General features: G+C 38.8%; 3 protein-coding genes across 5 annotated transcripts in view; 2 read left to right on the forward strand and 1 right to left on the reverse strand.

Annotated features, from left to right (window-relative positions):
* LOC140549330 (aldo-keto reductase family 1 member B1-like) overlaps window positions 1-16,553 on the reverse strand; it is a 160,447-nt gene that overhangs the window by 11,553 nt on the left and 132,341 nt on the right. The gene's annotated exons all lie outside the window — the stretch shown is intronic.
* golt1ba (golgi transport 1Ba) lies at window positions 852-9,341 on the forward strand. 3 transcript variants are annotated; one of them, XR_011979050.1, is made up of 6 exons: window positions 852-973; window positions 2,368-2,459; window positions 4,606-4,784; window positions 5,014-5,095; window positions 7,427-7,502; window positions 8,686-9,341. XR_011979050.1 is itself a non-coding variant. In XM_072673887.1 (6 exons), exons 1-5 carry the CDS (start codon window positions 949-951, stop codon window positions 7,433-7,435), a joined length of 387 nt encoding a protein of 128 aa, XP_072529988.1. In that variant the 5' UTR covers window positions 852-948; the 3' UTR covers window positions 7,436-7,461; window positions 8,686-9,341. The 3 variants fall into 3 exon arrangements, 2 of the variants coding, with proteins under 2 accessions (XP_072529988.1, XP_072529987.1); XM_072673887.1 differs by having other exon boundaries at window positions 7,427-7,461; XM_072673886.1 differs by lacking the exon at window positions 7,427-7,502.
* Window positions 10,768-16,005, forward strand: spx (spexin hormone). The gene is made up of 6 exons (XM_072673450.1): window positions 10,768-10,794; window positions 14,440-14,520; window positions 14,627-14,684; window positions 14,814-14,876; window positions 14,979-15,065; window positions 15,947-16,005. The coding sequence occupies exons 1-6, from the start codon at window positions 10,768-10,770 to the stop codon at window positions 16,003-16,005; spliced, it is 375 nt and encodes a 124-aa protein (XP_072529551.1).

Below are 16,553 nucleotides of genomic sequence, written 5' to 3' on the forward strand. Positions count from 1 at the left end.
GGTGGCAGTGTTACAATAGTAATGGCCTTAAATTCCACCTATTTAAAAAAAAAAAAATTAATATATATATATATATATATATAAATAAATATAAATAATGATAAATACAATAATAAGGAAATCCCATTTCCACAAAACCATTCAGAGTGGGTTAATGAGAAGTACTTCTGGGCTCTGTGGGAATCTACCGAATTAGAAATGTTCACAGTGGTGGTGAATGAAACCAGACGCCTGGGAAGTTTAACGCCGCTAAAAACCCCGTCACAGAAAGTTACACGAAATACTAACATGCTCCTTTTTTTTTTATTACTTTTTTTCTCCAGATTTACAATTATTTTATCATACTCAACGTGCATTTTACATCAAAACCTTTCTTAATTTGTTTCCATCTCAATCACTGAATTATGTCGACGATATGGAAAAACTAACGCTGGATGACTGCTTATTTGTGCACACATAAAACATTTATTTTTAATCTAATAAAAGAAAAGAAAAATAGCTCTAGTTTATGTTCAGTTTGTAAATTGCGAAGATATGCGAAAAGACTTCTCAATCATCTAGCTAGCTATAGCTAGTTTCGCTCAGGTAGTCAGCTAGCTATGGTTAATACTTCATGAACAATTTGAGTCGCAGGAATTTAGATTCACTTTGGAAAAGCCAAACAGAGCAATAGAAGCTCAGTAAACCCTGCTCTCTTTTACTGTTAAATAGATTGTATTTTGGCTGCGTCCAAAACCACACACTCCTGCTACACCCTACTAGTCAGTTTGACAGACTGCGCTTTCGGACGCGGCCAAAGGGACTTTTACCGGTCAAAAAGTTGTGTTCTGCGCATGCGCACAGAGCGCAAGACGTGGACGCTCCTGCAACAGCTGCTGTGGCTGCTGCTGTAGTTGTAAAGAACGGGTTTCTAGTTTGTCAGCGAGTGCGAAGTGTAACGATTCCAAGATGATATCTCTCACTGACTCTCAGAGTAAGACTAATGTCTTGTCTAATGTTTTTTTCCTCACATTTAATATATATTTCGAGAAGTAGCATTGTGTTGCTAGCTATTGTCACAGCTGTAAACAGAAGCTAACGACCAACATTAGCATCAGTACCGTTGCATAGCCAGTTAACTCCTAAGACCGGTCTCATAGCAGTAACCTACCGTAGAGCTACTAACTCTTCCTGTGAGGTTAGTTAGTAGTAGGACCTTTAGCTATATGTCTTTATGGCGGACCTCGCACCGGTGTGTTGCTAATCAGTGCAGTCAGGCCACAGTTTGAAATGATTTTTGATGAGTTGTCTTCTCGTAGTAATTTATACACTGTGTTTCAGCTCCGGCTCTCTAGACAGGTGACATAAAGTCAAGGTGCAGCGAACTTGCAATGTTTGCCCAAAAGTTTACAGACACCAGCTCATCCAACGCTTCTTCTGGAATATTGTTATTCAGATTTGATTAGATGTATCCAGAAGAGCATTAGTGAGTTGAGGATCTGATGTTGGATGATTGGCTAGTTCTGGATTCACAGTCCACTCCAGCTCTACTCCATGGAGCTTCAACACTCAACAACACAGGCAGTGTAAATTCAGTGGATTGGGAGTAGTCAGCAGTGGATGCACCTTAAAGTTGTCCGGGTACCTTTGGACTAACATTATATGTATCTCTTTGCGCTGTTTTGTTGGGAATGCATTGCAATTATAATGTAATTGAATATACACCGATCAGCCGTAACATTAGCAGAACTGGCAAGTGAGGTGAAAAACCCTGATTGTCTACATCTGCAGTGGCATCTGTCAAGGTGTGGCATATATTAGACAGCAAGTGAGCAGTCAGTTCCTGAAGGTGATGTGTTAAAAGAAGGGGAAATGGGCAAGCCTACGAATCTAAGCCTCCTTAGCAAGGGCCAGATTGTGAGTGGGCAGAGCATCTCCAAAATGTTTGGTGGGTATTGTGGGGTTTTTCTGGCATGCTGTGGTCAGTACCTACCAAAAGTGGTCCAAAAAAGCCAACCTAAGGCTCACTGATGCTCATGGGGCCCCACATCACAACTTACAGGATGTAAAGGATCTGCTGCTAATGTCTTTGTTGCCAGATACCACAGGACGCCTTAAGAGGTCTTGAGTGGTCAGGCACAAGGGGACCAACTTAATATTAGGCAAATGGTAGTAATGTTATGGCTGATTGGTGTATACTGAAGCATATTAGAGACTAGAGTGAGTGATGAGTTTATAATAAAAAAAATGTGTCCACTCTGAAGATTAGTGTGTGTCATCTGAGTAGTAAACACAGATCTGTTGTGTGGGTCATATGACTAGAGAGAGCTGAGAAGAGAGTTTTCATTTTTCCAACTGGGTCATGATTCACTTCCTTTCACTCCACAGAAATTGGGATGGGTTTAACAGGTTTCGGGGTGTTTTTCCTGTTCTTCGGAATGATTCTGTTTTTCGACAAAGCACTCCTCGCTATTGGGAACGTAAGTGTCTTCGCATTTTTAATCTAAAAGGGTGTGGATGTGTTACTGAAACAGTGTGAATGGTGGTAGAAACTGCTGAGCCAGTGTGACACTTTTGCCACTAGCCTTCCTGAGAAATGTGCAGCTGTTCAGTTGCTTTGGGGCATACATACAATATGCATGTATGTCAGTCCATTTGTTCCATTTATATATTACCAATTTTATTCCTGCTCCCATTGTAGCCTCATGCCCTGTAGTGCAAAAGCATCCCCAGTAAAAAGGTGAAGGTTAAGCTAGGGCTGGGCAAAAATAGGTAAAAATACAATATCACAATATTAAAATGACCTTTTTCACGATACACGATATTTATCACAATACATGTAATCAACAACTAAATACATCAGTAGTGACAGATTCTTAAAAAATACTATTCAGATACTCTCCCGTACTGAATAGTGTTTTTTATTCAACATCTGCTGCACATCTGCTGCACTTAACTAATTAAACCAGTCTAATTACACAGGTGGTAAGGAAAGTTGCAGTTAATCAGTGTTTATTTGGCAATAACAATATCTTCAATATTCTTAGAAAAGCATATTGTGTAACACTATAACATAATATATCACAATGGGATAAAATATTGTTGTATTGCCCAGCTCTAGGCTAAACACATGTGTACCTCACACAATGTCTGTTCAAAGATCTAGGCTGTCACTTGCTAGAACTAGAGTCATCTAGTGATTATTTTAGTGATTAATTGAGTCATCTGCCTTTAAAAGAGGCAAAATCATAAACATGGACTTAGCTGATCAATCACACATCATTGCTGTATAAACATCAGCGATGCAGGATGATCTCGGATTCATACGTATTAGATTATTGCTTAAAAAAGTTAACAGCATCACACTAAGACTGGGCAGTATGATGATATTTATCGTTATCATGACAGGTTACAGCAAAAATCTGCTTTTATATATATTCTATTCATACTTCAAAGTTTGAAGACACTAATCAACTGCATGATTCAGAAAAAAGAGGGCATAGTTAGTCCTTGTTGACGGAAATAATAGTTACTATTCAGTAGGTTATGAATAGTATGTTTTCAGTATTTGGACGTGATATTATATTTAAACCAGTTTGCCTTTTTTTAGTGGATGTTTAGAGCTGACTGATATTTCAAAACTACATTTGATTTGATGTATTTACTGAACTCCAGAAGAGTTGTACATGTAAAATGTCAGATATCTGCTTCATGCTAGAATCCCATAAAAATGTGTGTGAAGGTTGTGTCCATCAAGACACCCTGTTTCTTACTGTAAGAGAGAGCATTATGATCATTTAAGTGTGTATTATAATCATACAGACAAGAATATAAATTCTGATCTGGTTTCTATAATTAATCTGTTTTAATCAATTGATCATGATGACCCTTATGCAGTGGTGCAGCATCGCCAAACACAAAACAAATCAATATGAGCTGCGCACGGTAATGTCTTCTGGTTCTGCTGGCTGGACATGCTGTCTATTCCATAATGCTCACCTCAGCACTTTAGAGAGCTAAAAAATTAGATATAACAATCTTATTTTGTATTAGGACTGATGCATGATGCATGGTTAAACTGACATTGCGATATTTTGTAATGCGTTGTACATTGCGATGGTAAAAAAATTACAGGAATGTTCACCAGATTTTACCCAAAGTCACAAGAAGCCAATGATCAAACATGTCATAATATAAATAATGCACTCTGTGTGTCCAAGAGAGTAAAATAAATGATATTGGGCTGATATAATCTACCTCTGTTAGAACAGTGCAGATGTTTCTTTTGCAATGGTGATGTTGAAACGCTATATTATGCAGCTCTTCTTTGTATACATTGGTTAGGTACACTATTGGTCTCTGCTTTAACTGTATGGTACTATATTGCAATGTTGTAACATTATTAAGTAATGCAGATTTGTCTGTACTAGATGGGTAGTACTGCACTTTCATATACAGTTACTAGATTCTTAACTTTGAAGGCTGTGCTTCTGAGACAGTCTGATAAGTGTTATGTGTGTCTTATGTAACTCACAATATTTTTATTTTTACTATCAGAAATATGTATCCACACATTCCATCCAGTTTCTCCAAGGTTTTACCCACACTCATTTTTTTTGTCTGCAGATCCTGTTTGTGGTGGGCCTAGCTTTCGTCATTGGCCTGGAGAGGACTTTCAGATTCTTTTTCCAGAAGCACAAGATGAAAGCCACCAGCTTCTTCCTTGGGGGAGTCTTTGTAGTGCTGATCGGATGGCCGATTGTCGGAGTGGTTCTAGAGTTTTATGGCTTTTTCCTTTTATTCAGGTGGAGCTCATATTCTTTGAACTATATTTGCTACTTTCAGATCTATAATCAATCTATTATAACAGAGAGAATTGCAGTGGAATGCATAGAACATCGGTGTCTGTGATTTATTATTTAGATAAACAGAACAAGGGTTTGGCTGGAGGTTATGTTGGACTGGATTATGAAGTTTTGCTTGTAAACCCCTTCATTCGCATCCTTATGTCCACCCAATTCTCTTTGTTTGAAGGGGTTTCTTTCCAGTGGTTATTGGCTTCATCAGAAGGATACCCATCCTAGGGTCCTTGTTGAATCTGCCCTTCATCAGTGGGGTAAGTGAGTAAACTGCATGGTACACTAGTGAGTGTTTTCAATGGTCAACTTCTTTACCTGGCTCTGTGTAACTGCTCAGCATTTGGGGCGATGCATTCTGGAGAATTCTAGAAATGGCATAACATTAACACTCTCTTAGTGTACACAGTCCATTTTTAGTTGCAATGACATTTACACAGTGTGCTTTGTAGACGTTTGTAGTGATCTCATTCATACATGGAAATTAAGCTGCAAACCATGGTTTAACCCATCCATTCATACTTCAGGTCTTAGAAGTGTTTCAGCTTTTTAAATGAGGCACAATACAGTACAGCCAAAAAAAAAGACCTTTTATTCATGTTAAAGTCACAGTAACAGAAACAAAGAGGTCGGCAAAATGGTCATGTAAAATGATTATGATTTTTAAAAAACATAAAGCTGCAAAAATGTTGTAAGTGAAGGTCAAAGAAAATATAAACTGCAAAAAGATTTAGGGTATCAGCCCTTTAACGCAACATTATGTAGCACGTTTACCTTTATATAACACCTATAACATCTAGGCAGGGATTTCTACCCTGACTTGTAAAAGGGAGTATATCGTCTCTATCGCTTCTTTTCTGGGATCGTCACGCTGCTAACTGCACTGCTTTGGTGAAGCATGCAGGACAATTCTCACAAGAACTGAGTAATGCTGTGTAACCTGGTGTCATATTTGTGTATAATCCTGTAATAATACTCTACAATGTCAGTCCACACGTTTCTTTTATTTTTTTTAGTGACATTCTGAATCTCTCAGCTTGTCCAGAAATGCACGTGTAGAGTGTGCCCTTTAGCACAAATCCCACTGCCCAACTTGTAGGGGGAGCCCAGGAGCAAGAAATACCAATTCTTGCACAAAGGACTTTTCACACCTTTACACCAAGTCCGATGTGATGTGATTTTTGCCATCTGTGCTCTGTGAATGGGGCTAAAATGCCATTGCTCTCAACTTTCCACTCTGTTTTTCTCTGCTCCCTATCTGCTCCTGCTCTTTAATTTCCCTTCTCCACGAGTGCTCATTAGCGAGAGAAGCTACAGTTTGTGGTTGTTTGTGGACATGAACAGACTAGGACGCACCTAGGCAAACTTACAAAAACGGCTACATAACGTCACTGGAAAGTACTCAACATCATTCCTAAGCCTTTCAGCTCTGCTCCCCCATATATTTTCTTCAGCCTCTGCATTTTTTTTTCATAATAAACGTGTTGCTTGTCATATAAGCTTTTCTGTTCTGCTCCAAACAAAATGAGCTGTTGCAGTGCTGCTACCATCTGGATGCTCATTTGTTTGGTCTGCAACCACAACAAGCTCTGATTGGTCAATCTGATTTGAACTATTTTAACTGTTTAAAGATGCTAAACAGCTATTCCAGACTTCATTCAAACTGCACGCAACCTTCATTATGAGCAGGTTTAGGGTGAGTTTAAACAAGCATGCCACTTTTTCCAGGTGATTGGCTGCCTGGATAATAGTGGGTTCACTTGCACTCTTGGAAAAATGGGTTCTGTACGGTAACAAAATAGGTTCTGTGAATTAATAGCAGTATAGTAGAACCTTTTTTTGGCCTGTTTTTCAAAGTAAATTCTCAGGCATGAGAGAAAATGATATGTACAGCTTAAATTATCCAGGCATTGTGTGTTTATTTGATCCCCAAACACTGCCATTAGAATAAATACAAACAGAACAATCCATTGTGATTGGAGGTGTGTGAGCGTGTTCACTTAACCATTTCCAAAGCTCTCCTTAAGAAAGTACAGTATGTCTAGTTGCCATCCACCATCTAGTTTATTTACTCAGTTCTTCATTAAAGTGAGTCAGGTGAGCTGCTGGTGGAACTAAACAAATCCAGACAGTGACTAGAGTTCACAGAGAAGTCAACAGCCCGGCCTGTGTTCTTCAAACTGCCTTCTTCTAACCAACACCTCAATAACTTAACAATTATAACAAATACACACTAAAATAACATTCTGCTTTTGATGTTGGTGACTTTGGAGCTGTTTCTGCATCAAGGACACTGCTTATGATTAGAGAAGCATTGTATTATAAATAATAATATAAGTAATTATTATAATTTCTTCTTAATATTATTTGCTCAGTGCAGACACTAACTGACCACCAACTTCCATCAGATTTCATTAACACACAAAAAATAATTCTTTACTGGGTTGCCATAAAAATAGTTCTAGTTAGATAGTTATCGTAGTTCAGTATATAACCACTGCTTCACTAAAGAACCCTTTTTTTAAGAATGTCCTGACATTCTTAAATGTGTCTGTCTTTGAATTTGTCTTGTTTTTTTTTTTTTCCCCAAGCCTTCGTAAGGCTCAGAGGACAATCAGCTAACTTGGTCAGTCAGTGCTGCTTCCACCCCCACCCCCTTGCATGCATGTGAGCATGAACCTAATCTGTATGAAAGACTACAACTGCTCTGTTTATATGTGACGGTATATGATGATGATTATTATTATTATGTGTTCAGTGCATCTGACAATGGGCAGCACATTGAGTCACTCAGCACTAGGGTTGGGCGGTATCCACTTTTTCATATTGTCTCAAAGTTTCACTGCTTTATACAGTACAGGATTATAAGGGGATGGTAGGACTAGTGTTAGAGTGACAGAAAGGTGAAATGAGACTGAGGGAGGTTTTGCTGTGGTTAGACTCGCAGCCAGCTACATAGACTACATAGACATAAGTTAACTAGCAGCTAAACAGCTAACTGATGCTCAAGTCACACACATTCAAGGGATAAAGCCTCATATCCGAGAGCGTTCAAGTCGAGTGAATGGTCTTAGGAGTGTTTTTGACTGTTTTCAGACTGGGCCATGCTTGATCTCCCTTTAAACAGACCTCAGGATGTCTCTTAACTTGTACATACCGTGAGCTTTTTTTTACACCTGTTTTCAGAGTGTAACATCACCAATTGGACAAGACATTTGACCAAGACATTTGTATTGGACACTGATGGAATTTGGTCTCCACCTTTAACCCATCCATGCAGTGAACACACATATACACACTAGAGTAATCAAACACACAAAGTGACAGTGAGCACACGTGTACGGAGTGGTGGGCAGCCATCGCTGCGGCTCCCGGGGAGCAGAGAGGGTGAAGGGCCTTGCTCAAGGGTCCAACAGTGACAGCTGGCTAACCCTGGGTACTGAGTTCTTTTTGAACCCACAACCCTCTAGAAGCTGAGCTCCTATAACCCCCTCCCTCCTAAATGCATGGGGGAATAAGCTTATGGCGGTGAACTAGACAGACACACAACAGAAATCCGACACACCCACATTTTGAGATAACATTCTCATTTGGAGATACAGTCAACAGTTGATTCATGAATACCATGGCATAAAGTAGTACCATTATACCGCCCAACCCTACTCAGTACATTACGAGTCAAGGCACATGTATGCTGGTTCAGTAAAATGGAGATGTTTTAAAGAAATTGTGAGTGGTTTTAGGTGAGACTGGTGTCAAGTTTCTTTACATGTTCTAATTTACCACCTTACCTTCTCACAGACTGAGACTAATCAGATGCTAAATATTGTTTCCTTTTTCTGTTTTTCAGTATGTGGACAAAGTGGGAGAGAGCAACAACATGGTATAATGGAAACTGCACCTGTCTTATCTTCTATTTATGCTGGATCTTCTAAAATAGCTATAACTCCAAAAAACGGACAAAGTCTCCTTTTAACATCATGTTATGGAAGTGTTCCATATGGATAATGTTTCAGTTAAAGGGAAATATCAATTTGTGTGCTTATCCCCCCCCCATCCCAAATACAAGGCCAAATGAGTTGTGTATGGAGAACTGCTGGACGAGGCAACTTGCGAAGCAGCATCACAAGGTCTGACATCGCTTTAAGCTCAATGTACCTTCTTCATTTCAAAGGAGGGGAATGCTCTGTGGGACATCCTGTCAAACGTACATGAACCGACATGGTCAATGCTCTTGACTGATTTTTGAAGCAGAGCCTGGATTCAAAGGTTATGTTGATGGTCCTGTTTGCAAAGTGAAGTGAGTTGCATCTCCTTGTCATGAATGGCTTGTTTTTGCTGTGCTCCGGCACTGTGCTCCAGATGTGGCAGGTACCGGCCATGTCTCAGATTGAGCTGGTTAGTCAATACTTTAAAATGAAAAAAAAGAGTTCTTTTTATAAGTTGAGCTGCTATTGAGTAATGGTTCAACTGCACAACACTTTGTACATACCGATTAAAAATATAAGGGAAAAAATGGATTCCTGTGTCTTTAATTGTGTTGAATTAATTAACAGTTACCTTCTTCTGAACCTCTGGGAAATTGGGAGAGGCTGCAATAACCACTTGAATATAGACCATCATATGCAAAAGTTTGGACACCTTCCTCAATTAAAATGTTTTGTTCATATTATAAGTGACAGTACATACGCTTTTGGAAAATACAACATGACATTGTACAAAGGTTGTTATACAGTGGCATGCAAAACTTTGTGCACCCCTGGTCAAAATATGTTACTGTGGATTATTAAGCATGTTGATGACCTAGCTTTTTTTTTTTTTTTTTAATCTACTCGTTTTAAAAATGTCAACAAATGAGAATTTTGGTCAGTACTTAGTAATATCCTCTTTTGGTAAGTGCTTTTTGTAGCCAACTAAGAGTCTTTCAGTCTTTGTTTTGGGAATTTCCTTCTAGTTCTGTGACATTCTCGGGCCATCTTGCATGCGTTGCTCTTTTGAGGTCTTTCCACGGATTTTGCTCCTAGTGGATTGAGGGTTCTGAGATATTTAGGATCATTACTGCCCTTTTCCATGTCCTCAGGATGTGTTTATACTTGTAGTTCGGTTCCCTTGGTCCAGATCAAGCAAGAAAAGGAAAAATTGTTACATTTTAGTCCTAGTTTGCTTTGAGGTAATACTTGCATATTAACAATCGAACCAAAAGGGAGAAAGGATGCACGTATGATGCACGTAAGACAGAAGGCTGCAACTTGAGGTCTGAAAAGGCAGATGTTTTCCCAGGTCCTGCGTGAACGAGCGTGAATTTTAATGTTACTGTGGCTGCATGCACTTGTTAAGCTATTGCACCTGGGTTCGTTTTAATTGAACCAAAGCTGTCAAGGATAAACACATCCGGAGAGTGTGATGATTGCTTACCAACTTTGCAGATAGTTAGTTGAAAACATCCTTCCCTCATTTCACATTTACATTTAAGGCATTTAGCAGACTAACTAGCTCAAATTACATCCCTCCTAGTGGGGGAAATGCAACACTGGCTTTCAAACAGCTCAGCATGAGCACTAGCAGAAGCTTCACTGTTTACTCAGTAAATATCCTTATCTAGTTTGTATCAGCTAGGACCCAAAAGATACCTCTAAGCTTAGATTCTACCTTATACAAAAGTCAGCATGGAGACCATAATACTCGCCACTACACTCCACCTAAGTACTCTTGGAAGATTCCCTCAAGCGGTGAAATGTTCCCTGTGCCACTGGCTGCAACACAAACCCAAAGCATAATTGATCCTCCCCCAGGCTTACAGGTTGGACAGGTGTTCTTTTATGAAATCCTGCACCCTATATTCTTCAAACATGCCTTTTGCTCATTGTGATCAATGAACTTGATCAGTACACAGCACTAACAGGGCTCATTTTGACCAGGGGTGCTCGTGACCATGCCACTGTATGTCTGTAAGATGCCGGTGAGACATTATGCAGTATGATTTGAGTAATGTTACAGTAATTAAAAAGCTATTACTCTAATATTATCCCTAATGTACAAATGACTATTATAATTAATATAAAACTAACTTTTTTTGGTGTCTCCAGTTTTCCAAATGATGTGATGGAAGCATCACTAAATCTGGAACCAAATCTGTTGTCTTAACTAGCTCAAATGACCTTAATTACTTTTCTCCAAAACAAACATTCTTGTTAGTTTGTATTAAACTGATATATGTTTGTATTAATTCTAATTCTCTATGACTCTGATGTTTTTACAATACACTTACCGCAGGGATGCATGGTTTTTAAGCAATGCTTTAGGTGTCTTTTGCACAGTATGACATAGACACCAGAAATTCCTTTATAATTGCTATATAAATTGTTTCCACTGTTCTGTGGAATCGCTGCTATTTCCTGGGTTAAAGAAAGAAAGAAAGAAAGTTTGTGTAGCTCCTGGACTCATTTACACTTTGTGTGTATTAAAATGTATTTTTATCAATAAATGTAACATTTTATATTAATTTAAAGTATTAAATATACTGTCACCAGACTATCAGCATGAGCACTAGCAGGGCTAATGTACAGAGTACAGTACAGTATTATCTTCTTCCCAAATTCTTCTATCGTTGCATGTTACTTACTTTTCTTAAATGTTTCAGATCATCCAACTATTATCCAACTAAACTAACCATTTTTATAGGACAATAATTCAGGCTTTAAATGATCATTCTATTTCCTCAAGATTAAGATTTATTCAAAACTTATATCATCCATTTGAAAAGGTAACTGTCCCCTTATCTACTAAATCAACCAGTTAACCAAATTCAGTTGCCAGTTGAGTTCAGTTTTACTAGCCACACCCAAGCATGATTACTGCCAGAGCTGTTTAATCGAATCCATCACTTAAGTAGAACCTGTCTGGCAATGTGGAACAGACTAGAAGGTCTCAAAATGCAGCACATATGCCATGTTCTTAAATCTGCTTATGTCCCTAAAATCTGAAGGTCTGGAAAGAGTCAAAAAGCCCTTGCTAAGGCTCTGGGACTCCAGCGAACCAAAGTGAGAGCCAGAGAGGCCTGCATACCAAAAGTTCACCAAGGCCGCATCAACAACCCATCCTGGAGGTCACAAAAGAACCCAGACAAACATTTAAAGAACTGCAGGCCTCACTCGCCTCAGTTAAGGTCAATTAGAATTTCCACAATGAGAAAGAACTGGGTGAAAACAGCATCCAGGGTGCAAATCATTTCTGACTAAAAAGAACACAAAGGCTTGTCTCACATTTGCCAAAAAAACATCAAAATGACCCCCAAGACTTTTGGAATTATGTTCTGTGAACTGATGAGTCAAAGGTGGAACCTTATAGATATGGATTCTGTTACATCTGGTGTTAAGTAAACACCACATCCCATTGAGATGCTGAGGCAAGACCTTAAACAAGGAATGCAGATGAATTACAACAATCTTGCAAAAAAAGGGATGTGAAAGACTCAAAGACACAAATTTGACTGCAGTTATTACGGCCAACCAGGTATAGGCAGGCAATTAGTTTTTCACATGGGTGGCATAGGTTCTGAATAAATGTAAATAAATGAATAATCTTTTAAAAGAATCTGAAACTTTTATTTATTGATATTATTATTTTTTTTTTTATTTAACAGGCAGGTTATTAGGAACATAGTCTTCTTAACAATAATGGCCTGGCAAGCTCCAACAGATACTTGTTAAGAAAACGGGGGAAAGGGAAAATATATGTGGCTGCTGTCCACTAAAAAATATGTATCTCCATTTTTGTCTGTTTGTAGTTTTCTCCATCGTTTAAACCCTGTAGCTGGTTCGTACATTGAGTGAAGAATTCAAGATGAATGGACCAATAGAAATGCTCTAAAATGACTTGGATTAAAATATTTTTACACTGACTTCCATTGAAAGTTTTTTTTCCCTACTCATTGTGCCATTGTGGAGATACATTTTTGTTTTGTTTTTTTGATAGAGAAATGAAAGTGGTATAATAAGGAAATTATGATTAGCGAACAACAGTATTTAGGGATTTAGGGAGTTTAGGGGGGTTAGGTTTGATATAAATATATACATTTAATATAAATATAAACCTGGTGTTATATGTAGCTTATTCTGGTTGAAGTTGCTCACATAAATAAGGGGCTAAAAGTCTAAGTAGAGTTTTATAGACCAGTCAAATAGTCAAAGAATGCCATGAATGAATAAACTGTACAGTGACATGTATTGAAAGGGGCATTTGTAGGAAATCGTTTAGCAGAATGTGGGAAATACTGTACGTTCACCACAGAGCCGGGATAGTTTTAACATAGTGTTACAATTAAGCCTCACCAGAGAAACAGTCATCAGCTAGCCTTTCAGTGTAGAGATTAACCGTTTGCCCACACTCTGCACTCTTAACAAACAGCAGGTGCTGGAAACAAGACCTATATTTCCAGACTTTTAATACTAATTACTAATACTATTTGTAAAAAAATACAAAAGGCCTTGCTCTCCCCTGTGACTTTGAAATGACCCCATTTGATATGTTAATAATCGACACTAACCAAATTAAACACAGCACCCATAACTGACTGATATCCCCAACTCATTCTTCAAATGGCTCATAATTCCAAAGCAGAACAATATTCAACGCACTGCAATTATTTATATCGATTGTGATGATTAAAAAAATGAAAGAGGAAATCCTATAGGGTCATTAATAAGCACGGGTCAAGAGCTCATCAATACATTGTCCAGGGCAGGGTCGTTTGTTTCCTCTCAGTGGGGAGACCATTCAGCCCTACACCGAGAACTTGGCAGACGTTCATTCATAAAAACGACTATCTGAGACGCTTCGCTGCGCACTGCGTAAACACGGTCATATTTTACAGGCCGTGCGTGGTGTTAACTATCAGCACCGCGCTGGATGTTGGAAAGGTTCCATGGAGCCAACACTGCTGACGTCCAAGAGGTTCACTTAATTTTCCTCCAAATGGAGGGGTTAATACGTTTGGTTCTGGAGCCCATCCCCCGCGTATTAATCAATTCACCCTGACCTATTGCCGTAGACCACGCTCATTAAACTCTCTACGTCGCCTGAGACGGGATTCCTCCACCCTGCTGTTTATAAATAGCCGAGGTGATCTCTCTCCACAACTTCTCTCACCTCTGCATTAAGAAGCGCTCATCTGAAGAGGACGGCAGGAGCTATGAAAGTAAGACAAGGGGCTTTTTTTCTTACAGCAGTATCATACACATTTCAGGAGAAATCCATCAGTTTTGCGCAGTAAAAAGTCTAGCTAGCTGGTGTATTTTTTATTATAATTAATTTTTTTTTATTATAAAAGGGCGTTAACTGCAGTTTCATACTCATTAAAGTTCGCAGGAGCTATCATTTTCCTCATCAGCTGTATGCAGTCTAGCTTGTTTCCAGTCTAACGTGGTTTTTACGCGCGGTTCACCACCGGCTGCGTCATTACGCACAGAGACGCCAGTCACTTACAAGCTTTTTGGGACAAACTCCGGCGCTTTCCCTGCCACTACCTAAACAAATGACTAGCTGGAGACGCCCTTTCCATTCTGAATACTGACCTATCCCCTCTTTCCTGGCTTTTTCTTACCAGGGTCTAAAGGCTCTCACGGCTTACGCGCTAGCGCTCCTTTTGCTGGCTACCTTTGTCTCCTACGCGTGCAGTGCGCCCAAGGTAACGGGACACTACAGCAGTGATCACACTGAAACTTATCCAAACACTTTCTAAAAGGCGACCACTAGACCGTTCCTCTGCTGAAACCTTGTCTTCTCCATTTCAGGCTGCTTTCCAGCGTAGGAACTGGACCCCTCAAGCAATGCTGTACCTTAAAGGCACACGTATGTAACTGCTGAACTTCTTGTATCTGGAGACTTGTATTGAGTGTTGTACAGCACGTTTTAATAGTTTTCCAAATCCAGTCATCTGAACACAATGAACAGGTCTGTGAATGTCTTGTGTTTTTATAGAGGGCCGCCGCTTCGTGTCAGAGGACAGGAACGAGGGCGACGTTTACGACTCTCTCCACTTAGGTACAGCTACAGGTTTGCTTTTTCTTTTGCTTTGCTTCTGCAGTGAACTTTCTGTCTGTCTTGTGTCTGTCTTTGGAAAGCTGTCTCTCTGTTCCTTCTCAGAAACACGGAGTCAAAACACAGAAAATCTGAGTGTGTCCAAGGCTGCCACAGTCCTCCTTAACTTCCTCCAGCAGGTCAAAGAGGATGGTGGGTACTATCAGTACTAGTAGTTGCTAGTAGTTACTATTAGTATATTTTCTCATGTTTATTAGTTATTGTCAGGATTACATTTCGAGTGTGTTGCAAAGGGATGTTTTTTGACATCCTCCAGGAAAAACAGTTTTGTTGGAGGAGTTTGGGGCAAGGCACACAAGGAACTACTGAGGAGTTGGTTATATATAGAAATGCAAGCTTGTTTTTGTTGTTTGCATCCATCATTCCCCTCAACATGCTTTAGTTAAATAAATGGTTCTTTAAAGTGCCCTGATATGGGATTTGTGGGTCGAGCCTGATTTCTGACAGTTTTCATGTACATATCTGCTCATGCTGATGCATAAGCATTTACAAAATGTAAAAACTTGGACTACATCTACCCTGATTAGCATAGTTAGATCACAAGCATATCGTCGCTGTCATGCAAAAACATTATGTCTCTGTAACAGTTTCTTTACAGTAGATAAAAAACACTTCCTAACATTTAATGAAAGTCAATGTAATGAAAAATAATTCATTAAAATTCATTAAAAGAAGTCATTTTCAATTGGTCTGTGAAAAATTTGAAAGAAGCACTTTTATAAATATCTGTCAAGTAATATAAAAAAAACATTGTCAAAACATCAATCTGATATAAATGTATTTCATTCATTTATTGTTGTTATTATTAATATTATTATTATTACTATTATTGCTATTGTGTTTTTGTTACCGCTATCTTAAGGTCCATTTCTCCACAAAGTTAAGCCTCATTTTCTGAAAGCGCAGCACACTGCAGATCACACTCTGATGCTCATTCAGTGTGATGCGATGCACATCGATTTGCAAAGCAAACCTAATTCTCTCTTGCTCTTTCCCATGTAATTCAATTTCAGGAGAGGATAACGGATTGTTTTTTCAAGACATACCGGCCTGGAAAAGGGACTACTTCTGAGAACCTGTCTGTGTAAAATAGCTGAACTGTACAGTTTTGATTTCTTTCTTTTCACTCTGTCTTGTTAAATGAACCCTCAGTATTTAATGCAATGTAAAATACATGAATTTTAAACTGCTGTACTTGGAGAGAATGCCTGACTGTTTGTGGAGTCCATTCAAATAAATTTGCATTCATAGCTGCTGTAGTGTGCCATATCTTTTAATCAAAATATTTTTCTTGACTCGCTTTGGAACCTCCCATGTCTGTAACAGTTTGCTGAGTTTTCATTAGAACAAGCAGTGATAGGAAAAGAGCATACATCACATACTTTAGCCACTGGAATATAAGGCGCCTATGGCCACCACATACAGTCAAGTCCATAGGTGTTTGGACAGTGCAAATTTTTTGTAATTTTGCATTTTCATATTATCTCAAGGGATTTGAAATAACACTATCAAGATGAAAATGATGAAATGTAGACTTACAGCACCTTTCAAGGGGTCCCTTCATTTTTACTGGCTCAAAAGTAACTGGACAAACTAACAGAATATAAATAGATTTTGCTT

This window comes from Salminus brasiliensis, chromosome 2, assembly GCF_030463535.1.
Source record: "Salminus brasiliensis chromosome 2, fSalBra1.hap2, whole genome shotgun sequence".
Taxonomy (NCBI): Eukaryota; Metazoa; Chordata; class Actinopteri; order Characiformes; family Bryconidae; genus Salminus; species Salminus brasiliensis.

Coding starts and splice junctions, on each gene's coding strand:
- golt1ba (XM_072673886.1), top strand. CDS start 949: ATGATATCTCTCACTGACTCTCAGA. Junction 974..2,367: donor ATCTCTCACTGACTCTCAGA/GTAAGACTAATG, acceptor TTCACTCCACAG/AAATTGGGATGGGTTTAACA. Junction 2,460..4,605: donor CACTCCTCGCTATTGGGAAC/GTAAGTGTCTTC, acceptor TTTTGTCTGCAG/ATCCTGTTTGTGGTGGGCCT.
- spx (XM_072673450.1), top strand. CDS start 10,768: ATGCCACTGTATGTCTGTAAGATGCCG. Junction 10,795..14,439: donor TGTATGTCTGTAAGATGCCG/GTGAGACATTAT, acceptor TTTTCTTACCAG/GGTCTAAAGGCTCTCACGGC. Junction 14,877..14,978: donor TTACGACTCTCTCCACTTAG/GTACAGCTACAG, acceptor GTTCCTTCTCAG/AAACACGGAGTCAAAACACA.